Consider the following 13,350-nt stretch of genomic DNA (forward strand, 5'->3'; position numbering starts at 1 on the left):
TTTCCAAAAATACTAGGACAAGGGGGCATGCGATGAAGCTGGAGTGCAGTAAGTTTAAAACAAATAAGAGAAAGTTTTTCTTTACTCAGCGCGTAATTCGACTCTGGAACTTGTTGCCAGAGAATGTGGTCAAGGCGGTTAGCTTAGCAGAGTTTAAGAAAGGTTTGGACGGCTTCCTGAAGGAAAAGGCCATAGAATGATATTAAATGGACGTAGGGAAAAATCCACTATTCTTGGGACAAGCAGTACAAAATGCTTTGCTCCGTGGATCTTGTCGGTTGATAGTGACCTGGATTGGCCACTGTCGGAGACAGGGTGCTGGGCTAGATGGACCTTTGGTCTGACCCAGTGTGGCGATGCTTATGTCTTAACTAAATAGTGTATAAGCTATTCTCCTCCATAAAACACTACAAAATTATTGACCAAATGAATGCAGACCATTGTAGATTAAAAAAAACAAACAAACTAGCATAATCTCAACTGCAAGGTTTTTTTTTAAATCTACAATGGTGCTGCATTCATTTGGTCAATAATTTTGTAGTCTTTTATGGAGGAGAATAGCTCATACACTATTTAGTTTTTTGAGGATCACAGTATAGCCACTGACGCAGCCCCTTTGGGTGAAACACAGCCTGTGACGGACATTGTACTAGCTTACAACTCTACAATAAAAGCTTTGTGTGTATTTATCACTGATCTGCTCTGTTTCTTTCCACATTGGAGTCTGCGGATCGTCTGCCTTGTTGTTTTTTTGCAAATAGATCTCATACGCATTCATTGTGGAAATCCTAAATATCAAAAGATGCCTCCAATCGATGCCGGTCTTGTATTAATCATATAGGAACTTTAGACCACTTAATACATCATTGTCCACTACTGGATGGATATTGGTCCCGCATAGAGAAAACAATTTCTCACATTTTAAGCTTAAAGATTTCTTTAACTTACAAAATCATAATTGCAGGGGAATTTGGTATTAATACTGCAATGCCATCACATATGTATAAATTAATACGTATATTGATCCAAGTGGCTATAAAATTGATATGTCAGAATTGGAAAGATTTTACTAAGTTAACTCATGAAATGTGGTGGAATTCAGTATGTCTAATTCAGGGGCGTAGCCAGACACCCAATTTTGGGTGGGCCTGGGCCCAAGATGGGTGGGCAGAAGAACCTCGCCCCGTCCCACAGGTGATTTGGTCTCTCCTTCTCTCGCCTGCACGCCATATGGTCTCTCAAACATCCCCCCTCTCCCATATACCTTTTAAATAGCAGATTTTCACCAGCAGCGAGAAGCAACTAATACACACTGCTCATGTTGGCCCCACACCCTTCCCTCTGATGCAACTTCCTGTTTCCGCCTAGGCAGAAATACATCAGAGGGAAGGCTGTGAGGCCGGTGCAAGCAGTATGTATGTCACTGCTCACTGCAGGCGAAGATCTGCTACTTACAAGGTATGCAGGAGGGACACTTGTTGGGAGTTTTCGGCTGGTGGGGCTTGGGGATCCCTGCCAGCCACATCATAGGTATGCTGCTACTGGGTGGGCCTGAACCCAAAGTGGGTGGGCCTGGGCCCACCCAAGCCCACCCTTGCCTATGCCACTGGTCTAATTGCTAAATATGAAAAAGTAGCAGCTGAGAAATGTGGTTCCCTTATAGCATTTAATAGAATTTGGTCTCCTGTGCTTAAATATTCATCCAGTGAATTAATTAATAAATAATGTACAGGTACTATACATATATAGGCATTAATTTATAACATCTGATATGATTGCATACTCCAAACGTATATATTCAGAGTACATTGACCTATTTGTTAAATTGTTATTGTCATTGGTACTAAATTTACTGTCTGTTATGAAAATTAATAAAAAACTGATTGAGAGAGGGACAAGGTTGGAGAGAAACAAATAAAAGATATTTATATCATAACCATGATCAATCTCCTTCAATAATGTTCCCCTTTGGGAATTGTGTGCTGGTTAAGAGACAACGGGGCTCTTTTTCAAAATAAAAAAAACGTCCAAAAAGTCACAAGGGGCAGAAGGACGTTTTCCCTCAAATACGTCCAAGTTTGCGATTTTTGACACCCTGATTTTAGAGGCTTTGCTCCACAGCTTGTCTAAATTTCAAGGGGGTATGTTTCAGGCAGGACATGGGCGGCACCAAAAGATAAGACTTTTTTTCTGCAATAATGGAACAAAATGAAAACACCTAGGGCCAAAAATAAAATGTTTTTGGCTAGGTCTGTTTCAATCATGACTAGGTGACCAAAAGGTGCCCTAAATGCAGTGGCGTTCCTAGCCTGGCTGACACCCGGGACAGATCGCCGATGCGCCCCCCCCCCCCCCCCCCGGTGAAACTACACTCCCCCCCCTGGGTGCAGTGCAACCCCTCCCCCCGGCGAAACTAGCTGCAAGTCTGCTCGTTCCCTCCCTGCTGCTCCCTCTGCCCCGGAACAACAAGTAACCTGTTCTGCGCAGAGGGAACAGCAGGAAGGGAACGAGCGGACTCGCAGCTAACAGGCGCGTGGCATCCCCCCCAGCGGCGTGCACCCGGGGCGGACCGCCCCCCCCCCCCTTGGTACGCCACTGCCTAAATGACTTCTGGAGGGATTAAGGCATAACCCCCCCCCCCCCTTACTCCCCCAGTGGTCACTAACCTCCTCCTAGCCACAGTGACAGTACATATCAAGCTCTATGACAGCTTCAGATATGATGGCCATTCTTGTTACAGCAGCAAGCAGATCCCCGGAATAGCCTAGAGGTTGGTGCAGTGGAATGTACAGACGAAGGACCCAGGCCTGGCCTATATTCCACTCTAACTGGTACACTTGTGGTGGAACGTATGAGCCCTCCAAAAAAACAGTAAATACCTACTGTACCTACATAGAGGTGACACCTGCAAGCTTGAGAGCAGCAGAGAATTTATATTACGCAGGCAGCAGCTGAGAACAGAAAGTGATACGAGACATAAATACTGATCTTAATTTTCACTGGATTTTGAATACATTTCTAAGAGTTTGGTCATTATTTATGTAAACGTTGCTGATATCATTTTGGTTTTCACAGGATCAACGCATTTATTCCCTTGAAAACGTGATAGCAAAACGGGACCCCATTGGGTTTAAAAACTACAAGATAAGTGTGCTGTTTATTTTTGAAAGTCTTTGAGCACAATATATTTATGAAAATTGAAAAATTTGGAGGTTATGGAGGTTTTGGGCCGATGATCAGCTTAAGTCATGGTAGATGCTTTCTTCAGCAAAACTCTTAGCACCACAGGCTCTGTTGAGGGCTTTTTTCTCCAATATGATAATGATTATGTTTATTCTTTCCCAAAATACTAGGACTAGGGGGCATGCGATAAAGGCAGTGGCGTTCCTGGGGGGGGCTGGCACCCGGGGCGGATCGCCGATGCGCCCCGCCCCCCGGGTGCAGCGCCCCCCGATGCAGCGCGGACCCCCCTCCGGAGGAAGGACACCTCCGCGAAGGAACCCCCCCCACCCCGCCGGGTGCACGCCGCTGGGGGGGTGCCGCGCGCGCCTGTCCTCCGTTGTTCCATGCTTCTTCTCTGCCCCGGAACAGGAAGTAACCTGTTCCGGGGCAGAGAAGAAGCATGGAACAACGGAGGACAGGCGCGCGCGGCACCCCCCCAGCGGCGTGCACCCAGGGCGGACCACACCCACCGCCCCCCCCCCCCCTAGGAACGCCACTGGATAAAGCTACAAAGTAGTAAATTTAAAACAAATCAGAAAACATTTTTCTTCACTCAATGTGTAATTAAACTCTGGAATTCGTTGCCAGAGAATGTGGTAAAAGCAGTTAGCTTAGCGGGGTTTAAAAAAAAAGGTTTGGACGGCTTCCTAAAGGAAAAGTCCATAGACCGTTATTAAATTGACTTGGGGAAAATCCACTGCTTATTTCTGGATTAAGCAGCATAAAATGTACTGAACTTTTTCAGGATCTTGCCAGGAATTTGCGACCTGGATTGACCACTGTTGGAAACAGGATGCTGGGCTTGATAGACCTTTGATCTGTCCCAGTGTGGCAAGACTTATGTGCTTACGATGATGTTGATTAAAAAATAATTACAAAATCTTTATTGCAACATAAGTATTTTCCACAGTTTGTTTTGGCAAAATCGGCCCTAGACATTTTATAGAAACTGCCCCTCGTTATCTTTCATGAGCAGCTGGCCAGCAGGCGATCCTAACGCCAGTCTGTGTTTGGGGAAAACATTGTTGGAGATTGAACTTTTTACTTTACTTTGCAGGAGTTTGGTTCAGGTCCAGCACCTGGGGAAAGTTACAATCACTGTGCAAGTTGTGTACCCACCCCTGGGACCCCCTTCAGTCCAAAAGAATCGAGGGACTGGCTACTTGTATTAGTATAGTGTCTCTTAAGATAAGAGCTTCAGTTTACCTTCTTTGGAAAATTGTTGTCCAGATACCAGTTGTATGTAGCTCTGGTGCAGTTTTCACACGTCACACTAAAGGTCATTTCTTCACTTGTATTCACTGGTTTACAGTTTTTGTTACAGCTACAAGAGAAAAAGTGATTATTTACAAGGGGTGGGCAGCTCCGTTCCTCAAGTGCTGCAAGCCGGTTAGATTCTCAAGATAGCCCTAGTTTCTCTGCATCAGACAATTCGTATGCATAGGCTATACTGCACACAAGTGTTCTTCATGCCTATTCATTGTGGATATCTTGAAAATCAGACTGGCTGAGTGTATCCCTAAGACTGGGAGGATAGGGTTACCATTTTTTGTCCCCCAAAATGGAGGACACATGCCTCGCCCCCCACCACTCACCCTGCCCCACCCCCTGTCACACCCTCGCTCCGCCCCTTGTCATGTTTTCCCCTCCCCCCTGTCACATACCCCGTCGCCCCCCCTCCCCATCACCCCCTTCCCCTTACCTTACTACTGCCCTGGTGGTCTAGTGACCTCTTAGGGGCAGGAAAGAGCTCCCTCTTTCCTGCCCGGAGCGCTGTCCTGCATGCATGCTTCCTGTTGGTGATCCTCGGCACCGATTCAAAATGGCCGCCGAGAGTTGAAGTCTCGTGAGGTCAATTCAACTCTCGGCGGCCATTTTGAATCGGCGCTGAGGATCACCAACAGGAAGGATGCATGCAGGGCAACACTCCGGGCAGGAAAGAGGGGGCTCTTTCCTACCAAAAAAGGCGGAAGAGGCCACTAGACCACCAGGGTACTAGTAAGTAAGGGGAGGGGAGGCTAGCAATCTGCCCGTTTGTCCGGATTTCTGGACAAACAGGCAGGCCGGACGGCCCACCCTCCAGCCTGCCTGTTTGTCCAGAAATCCGGACAAGTGGGCAGGTTGGCAAAACTCGCCCGGTTGCCCGGACATGCCCTCAAAAAGAGGACATGTCCGGGTAAATCCGGACATATGGTAACCCTTTGGGAGGAGAACCCCTGGCTTAAATTATGAGTGTAGATTTCCCTCCTTCTCATGATCTCCTCCTTTTAATGCAGCTCATAGTTTATATGTTGGAAAACAACACGCATATACTTTAGCTGAAACTCCACTTAGGAAAATTCAGCCACTCTATCCAAACGCTCTCCATTTTTACTCATACAACCAGGCAGGTTTTAAGGATATCCACTTTGAACACATATGATATAAAAATGCATATACTGGGACTTCGGTGTATGCAAATCAATCTCATGTATATTCAGAGTGTTTATCCTGAAAACCCAATTGGCTGTGGGGTCCCCAACTCTAATGTAGGGCTGATTCATCATTCCCACAAGCACAGATTGGGAGAAAAGTGTGAGGAACAGGAACCGGAGACTTGGCGTTGTTTTGAAGAACACCCTCTGGGCACTCTGTACTAGCCATTTCCCCGTAGACACAACATAGGATCAGTGCCTGCAAGTTCCTAGCTAGCAGACAAAAAGCCTTCACATGGGGCAGGACATTAAACTTGTATTTGAATGATGTTTTTGTTGTTGTTGGAATAGGCTCTGGATGACTATTAGGCTTATTTTCGAAAGAGAAGGACGCCCATCTTTCGACACAAATCGGAAGATGGGCGTCCTTCTCACAGGATTGCCCAAATCGGCATAATCAAAAACTGATTTTCGGCGTCCCCCAACTGCTTTCTGTCGCGGGGATGACCAAAGTTCCCGGGGGCATGTCAGAGGCGTAGTGAAGACAGGAATTGGGCGTGCCTAACACATGGGCGTCCTCGACCCATAATGGAAAAAAAAGGGCGTCTCTGATGAGCATTTGGACGACTTTACCTGGTCCAGTTTTTCTTATGACCAAGGCACAAAAAGGTGCCTGAACTGACCAGATGACCACCGGAGGGTATTGGGGATGACCTCCCCTTACTCTCCCAGTGGTCACTAACCCCCTCCCACCCTCAAAAAACAACTTTAAAAATCTTTTGTGCCAGCCTCTATGCCAGCCTCAAATGTAATACTCAGGTCATCGCAGCAGTATGCAGGTCCCTGGAGCAGTTTTAGTGGGTGCAGTGTACTTCAGGCAGGCGGACCCAGGTCCATCCCCCCTCTACCTGTTACGTTTGTGGTGGTAAATGTGAGCCCTCCAAAACCCACCAGAAACCCACTGTATCCACATCTAGGTGCCCCCCTTCACCTGTAAGAGCTATGGTAGTGGTGTACAGTTGTGGGTAGTGGGTTTTTTTTTGGGGGGGGTGTTGGGGGGCTCAGCACACAAGGTAAGGGAGCTATGTACCTGGGAGCTTTCTCTGAAGTCCACTGTAGTGCCCCCTAGGGTGCCTGGTTGGTGTCCTGGCATGTCAGGGGGACCAGTGAACTACGAATGCTGGCTCCTCCCACAACCAAAGGGCTTGCATTTGGTCGTTTCTGAGATGGGCGTCCTTAGTTTCCATTATTGCCGAAAATCAGAAATGACCAAGTCTAAGGACAATCATCTCTAGGGACGACCCAAATGTCAAGATTTGGGTGTCTCCGACCGTATTATTGAAACAAAAGATGGACGCCCATCTTGTTTTGATAATACGGGTTTCCCTGCCCCTTCGCCAGACATCCTCAGGAAAACTTGGGCGCCCCTTTCGATTATGCCCTTCCACGTGGTCTAATAGAGAAAGACTGTCACACATTGGCTGAGCTTCTCTCCTTGGTTGCATCCCCCAGGCCAAACTCTCCTAGACTTTCTCTGCCTCTACCTCACACAACCCAATGTATGGCTGGCATTGTATATAATTGAACGTGACTATAGATAGGGCAGGACAAAATTCTAGGCATAAAAGCGATTTTTTTTTTAATCTAGTCATAAAAATAACAGAGAAAAGATTGAAATGTAATATGTTATCCTCCCCTGGGGGAAAAAACATAGGGGAAAGAGGACTCCCCAACATGTTTTCATTAAGTTTCATCAGTATTGGCCCTTCAACATGCTTTATCAACTGAACGCACTAATTAGAAATTGAAGGACAGGAAATGTCTTAAACAGGTGACCTATGACCCATGACCTATGAAATGCACCAGCCCACAGCAACCGAATCTCTAGTAGAAATAACTGAAGTGCCCAGCCTGACCTGATCGTTAGGCGAAGCTGGGCCTTTGCTGTCACATATAGACACTGCTCTTCCTCTTGGTCTTTCAGTCCACTCGTGCTGGCCGTGGCCTTGAGCGTCACAGCTGAGTTTGGAGGAGGCAGACAGACAGATGGCATCCTCAGCTCCTCCTTGGTGGTATCAATTATTTGCTGGTCCACACATTCCCTCCATCTTGGCCAGCAAGCCCCTGGACAAATATTTTGGTACATGAGCCAGAAAGTTGCAAAAAGCACAATTGCAGGATGCTGATCGATTACTGCTCTGTAATGCTCTGTATTCACACTGCCACATGGGAACAGCGTGAGACAGAGTAATACAACAGACAATAAACTCCTAGTGTTATGAATGTGTTATTTCTGCTATAAAAAGAACTCTCGTTATATACGTCAACAAATCATCGTCTTCTGGAATAGCGAGAGAAGTACCCTTTAATTAGGGTTACCATATTTTGTCCCCCAAAAAGGAGGACACATGCCCCGCCCCACCACACACACTGCCTCGCCCCCTTTCACACCCTCACTCCACCCCTGTCACATTTTCCCCTCCCCCCGTCACTCATCCCCCCCATCCCCGTCACCCCCCTCCCCTTACCTTACTACTGCCCTGGTGGTCTACTGACCTCTTCGGGGCAGGAAAGAGCCCCCTCTTTCCTGCCCGGAGCGCTGCCCTGCACGCATCCTTCCTGTTGGTGATCTCGGTGCCGATTCAAAATGGCCGCCGAGAGTTGAAGTCTCGCGAGGTCACTTCAACTCTCGGTGGCTATTTTGAATCGGTGCTGAGATCACCAACAGGAAGGATGCATGCAGGGCAGCGCTCCGGACAGGAAAGAGGGGGCTCTTTCCTGCCCCGAAGGCGGAAGAGGTCACTAGACTACCAGGGCACAAGTAAGTAAGGGGAGGGGAGGCTAGCAATCTGCCCATTTGTCCGGATTTCTGGACAAACGGGCAGGCTGGCGGGCGAGCCGTCCTATAGGCCTGCCCGTTTGTCCAGAAATCTGGACAAACGGGCGGATTGGCAAAACCCACCCGGTTGCCCGGACATGTCCTCAAAGAGGACATGTCCGGGTAAATCCGGACATATGGTAACCCTATCCTTTAATCCTATAATATCACGGAGAGTAGCGGTTTGCTTGATTTCCCCACAGAGATATGGAGTGGCCTAATGGTTGGTGCAGCAGGCCTTGATCCTGGTGACCTGGGTTCAATTCCCCCTACAGCTCCTTGTGACCTTGGAGAAGTCATTTAACCCTCTATTGCCCTAGGTACAAAAATTTAGATTGTGAGCCTTCTAGGAACAAAGAAAGTACTTGCATATAATGTGTACAGTGCTGCATATGTGTAGTAGCACTACAGAAATGATTAGTAGTAGTAGAGTTGGAACCTTCCAGATGCTTAAACCAAGGACTATGAAACAGTCTACTTTTGGCATGACGCATTGAATTTCATACTGGATTTCCAAAGGAGCCAACTTTTCAAAACTCAATGGAAAATGATCCTTCCCTGGAAACAGTCAAGGAGTTTGCTCAATATTGGGGGTGCTCAAGCACCCACAGAGCTGGCACCTATGTTCCAGGATGCCTGTGGACTGAAGGACACTTTTCATTGTTCTGAAAAATCAGGCTTTCCTTTCCCGAATAAATGGAGTCTGTTGATGTGTTGGAAGACAGCAAACTGATTCTTGTAACAGTTTGACCCAACAGGGAAACTATTAGACAATTTGCTATGATGTTTCTCCTACTTGGTGTCAAGGGTAAAAGTTCATCTTAAATAAAGTCCATTGTGTTTTCATTGAACAATGCACAGATTCAGAGATCATTTAGGTATCCTATGATGTCTAAGAAGGGCAGCAAAGACAGCCCATTGCAGTGATCTTCATTCACAGTCCTGAGGGCTACCAATGTATCAGGATATTTATTTATTTGTTGCATTTGTACCCCACATTTTCCCACCTTTTTGCAGCCTCAATGTGGCTTACATAATACCGTAATGGCGTTCGCCAAGTTGGTATCCTAATGAACATACATTTAAGAGAGTTGTATACAGTGGAGGAAGGACAGTTGGCATTCAGATCTACAGTGGCATAGCCACAGGTGGGTCTGGGTTGGCAAGGGTTCAGGCCCACCCAGTGGTGTCTCACATCCTCAGCATAGCTCGCAGAGATCCCCAAGCTCCACCAGCTGAAGATGTCCTCTGCCGGAAGCCATTACTTGTCAATACTGGGGAAGTAAGTGGCAAGCTTTCATCCTCTGATGCATATGCCCCCGCCCCCCCATGCAGGCTCAGTTCATGCACATGAACTGAGCAGGCATCAGTAGATGGAAGCGGCTGTTGACTTCCCCAGTGTTTACATGGTATGGGGGGGGGGGGTTTCCAGTGGAAGACATCTTCAGCTGGCGAGGCTTGGAGATCCCTGCCAGCTAAAGTACTTTTCATGCTAGGGGGAGGAAATCCATGGGGGTACCCACTCTACTCCCAGACCCATCCAGAATTCAACCCTGGTTATGCTACTCTTAGGGATATCCTGAAAACCTGATCCAACAGCAGCCCTTGGGGACTGGGAGTGAATACCAAGGGCCCGTTGTATTTGCATTGGAATTCTATGGCTAAGCCATGTTGCTAAATGCCAAAATCTATTGTATAAGCCCAAATTTAACTGCACTGGCTAATACTCAGTGGCAAAACACAGGTTACATACCACAGGACCATGTAAAATTTGAGTTCAGGCCATCTGTCCATCGAAGAGTAAGGCTGGTGAATGGATCCACGTGCCTTCGAGGTTCAATATGTATCATGTATCTTCTTTTATCACCATCCTTTTCGTCCCCCAGACCCCCCCCCAAAAAGAATTGAACATTTTTTAGTACAAAATACAGAGCTAGAAATCTGAAGATTTCCAATGCATATTGTTTAATGTTCTATCGCTTTCTCATTCACTGACAGAGTTTCAGCAAAGATCGTTAAAATTGCAGGGCTATTACAAGTTTTAGATCAATAAAAGAAATGAGGCTGTCATTTACAAAATGTGGGGGTATGTGAAAAAGCACATGCAGAAGTTAGACCCCACAGGACAGAGTCAAACAGACATTGAGGTAGCCTGTTTGTTTATAGCAGCAGGAGAAACAAATTCTGCAGGTCTAAATTCTAATACAATCTATTTCATACATAAATAATTAAAATGAATAACAATTAATACTTCATATGAGGTCATGTGATTATATGGGTTATATCTATGTACCAGGACCTAGCTCACTTCATGGATGTGGGCCCTGTTAAGGTGCTCCTCGCTCCCTTCGCCCATGGTCGGGGTACCTTTGTAGTCAGTAAAAGCTATTGTTTTGACAAAACAGTATTTTTTTGTTTCATATTTTTATTAAGGTTTTAATAACTAACAGTGACACATGGTCTAAAATGAAATAAAAAAATGTCTTCTTGTTGACTGTTACAATCAGGGCCTGTATTAAACATGCCGGAGCCCAGGAAGAAATGTGAGAGGGCCTCAAAGCCCGCAACAGGCTGTATCTCTTTCAGCTTTAGACTGGTTTGGGACTCCCTATTGCAATGGCCCTGTTTGCATCCCTCCAAAGCCAGCCCTAATTTGGGGCATTCTATAGCAGGAGGGTCCATAGCAATTGCCCTGTTTGCATCCCCCTAATGCCAGCCCTGATTACAGTGGCTTTTGTAGAAATGGTCACTACACATTCAGATTTTTCCATCATGAACTTAGCATTGGTCTAGGCACGTTTCCTAGGATACAGGAGGACAAGGAGAGCGAGTATGGACTGGGTAACCCCTCTCTGGTCCCCCACAGATAGGAAGAAGCAGAGGTCCAGGGCCTAAGAGAAGAGGAGAAATGAGCTGGTGTAAGCCCCAGGGATACTCTCCCTGGGCCACAGAAGAAAGATGGTGAAAAACAGGGCATGGAAATCCCTTCCCCTGATTCTGAAAACAGACATGGAGCACAGGCAACATTTTTGCTAGACTACTAAGATCACCATTTTTTGCAAGTTTCTCTTTGTTTCAAATGTTTTTATGCTAAATCTTCAGAGTTCTCATACTCACCTCTCCGTCGCTGTCTTTCAATGTCTCCTGGCTGTCAAGAGAGACTGTCCAATACAGATACAGTGAGTGCATGACTTATACCACAGTTGGCATACTAGAATATGGCATTCTGTGAACGAGCTCGTAATTGTACATTTCTTTGTGAATTTCAAAATGTATGGACGTTAGCAGAATAGGTTCAACATGGGCAGCACTGGGGTAACCGTCTCCCATCCTGCTGCTCTGAATACTCCAGTCTGCTTGAGGTCTGTAGGCCCTCTCTACCTCTGGATCAGAGGGTACCAATCAGTCTCACATCCAAGCTTTGACCCTCTACTGAGACTGAAACTACGATGATGACAACTACTGTCAATAATGCTGGTGATTACCATTAATATAACTCAAGAGTTCTCAACCCAGTCAAGGTTTCAAGACACCCACAATGAATATGCATGAGATAGATTTGCATACAAATTCATTTCATGCATATTCATTGTGGCTATCTTGAAAACTAGACTGGTTTGGTGTGTCCCGAGGAGGACTGGTTTGAGAACCCCTGATACTGAACCACAGACTTGCCAAGAAGTCTCCCACTTCGGAGGGTCTCCTCCCAGCCAGCATCAGGAAACTACTGCACTATGCAGGAGACTTGAGAGAGCCAACAGTCAATGTTTTCTCAGCCTGCCTGTGACCTCAAGCAACTTCAAGTCTCCTTGCTGGTACTTCCTGTTGTGAGATTACCAGACGGGAAGTGTGGGCCACCCTAGTTGAAGCTGTTCAGGGTTGCAATGCTGGCAAAGAAGTGTTTGAGAGGACATGGAATGGGGGTGGAGCCAAAATCTCCCACTTAAAAATTGCTCCCCTTGGCATCTCTGGAACTACCTGCAGGGTCAAATTTAGGAATAGGTGGCAGGGCCGGTCTTAGAGCGAGGCGACCGCATAGGGCCTCGCGCTCAAGGGGGCCCAGTGCGGCGCACCTCCACACCGCTCCCGACCGCCCGAGTTCCAGTCCCCCTCCCTATGAATTTTAAAAGTTACCTCGTCGGGTTACAGGCAGCGGCAGGAGTGAAAAGCGTGTGAGCTGCTCAGCACTTCAGGAGTCTTCCTTTCCCTCTCTCAGCTCTGGTCCCGCCCTCATTCCTGCCGCTGCCTGTAACCCGACAAGGGAGGTCTCGGAAGGTGGGGAGCCTTGGAGCTGGGAGGGGGGCCTTGGAGCTGGCAGGGAGGGAGGCAGGCCTTGGAGCTGGCAGGGAGGCCTTGGAACTGGCAGGGAGGGAGGGAGGCCTTGGCAAGGAAGCCTTGGAGCTGGCAGGGAGGGAGGGAGGCCTTGGAGCTGGGAGGGAGGCCTTGGAGTTGGCAGGGAGGGAGGGAGGCCTTGGAGCTGGGAAGGAGGGGGGACTTGGAGCTGGGAAGGAGGGAGGAACCCTGGAGCTCGGAGGGAGGGGGGATGGCCCTGGAGCTCAGAGGGGATGGCCGGCCCTGGAGCTATGGTGGGGGTGGAGCTAGGGTGGAGGCGGAGCTTGGGTGGCGCTAGGGTGGGGTGGAGCTGGGGTGGGGCCCCATCTAATTGGTCTGCACAGGGCCCCGCACTTGCTAAGACCGGCCCTGATAGGTGGCATAGAAATGTGCCTCATCCACCAAATTTCGATGGTGTCCAAAAACCTGGGAACTCAACTCCCTCCTGTTTACTTAATTTCCACAGAGACCCCTTCTTCTATTCTCTAATGTCCAAAAGATCCT

At 47.6% G+C, this 13,350-nt stretch overlaps 1 protein-coding gene across 1 annotated transcript in view; it reads right to left on the reverse strand.

Annotated features, from left to right (window-relative positions):
• The window catches only part of PKD1L2 (polycystin 1 like 2), a 163,484-nt gene that overhangs the window by 110,499 nt on the left and 39,635 nt on the right, over positions 1–13,350 (reverse strand). Inside the window, 3 exon segments of the mRNA XM_030205061.1 lie at positions 4,429–4,546; positions 7,553–7,760; positions 10,268–10,447. Coding sequence (XP_030060921.1) covers positions 4,429–4,546; positions 7,553–7,760; positions 10,268–10,447 — 506 coding nt within the window.

This window comes from Microcaecilia unicolor, chromosome 5 (assembly GCF_901765095.1).
Source record: "Microcaecilia unicolor chromosome 5, aMicUni1.1, whole genome shotgun sequence".
Classification (NCBI taxonomy): Eukaryota; Metazoa; Chordata; class Amphibia; order Gymnophiona; family Siphonopidae; genus Microcaecilia; species Microcaecilia unicolor.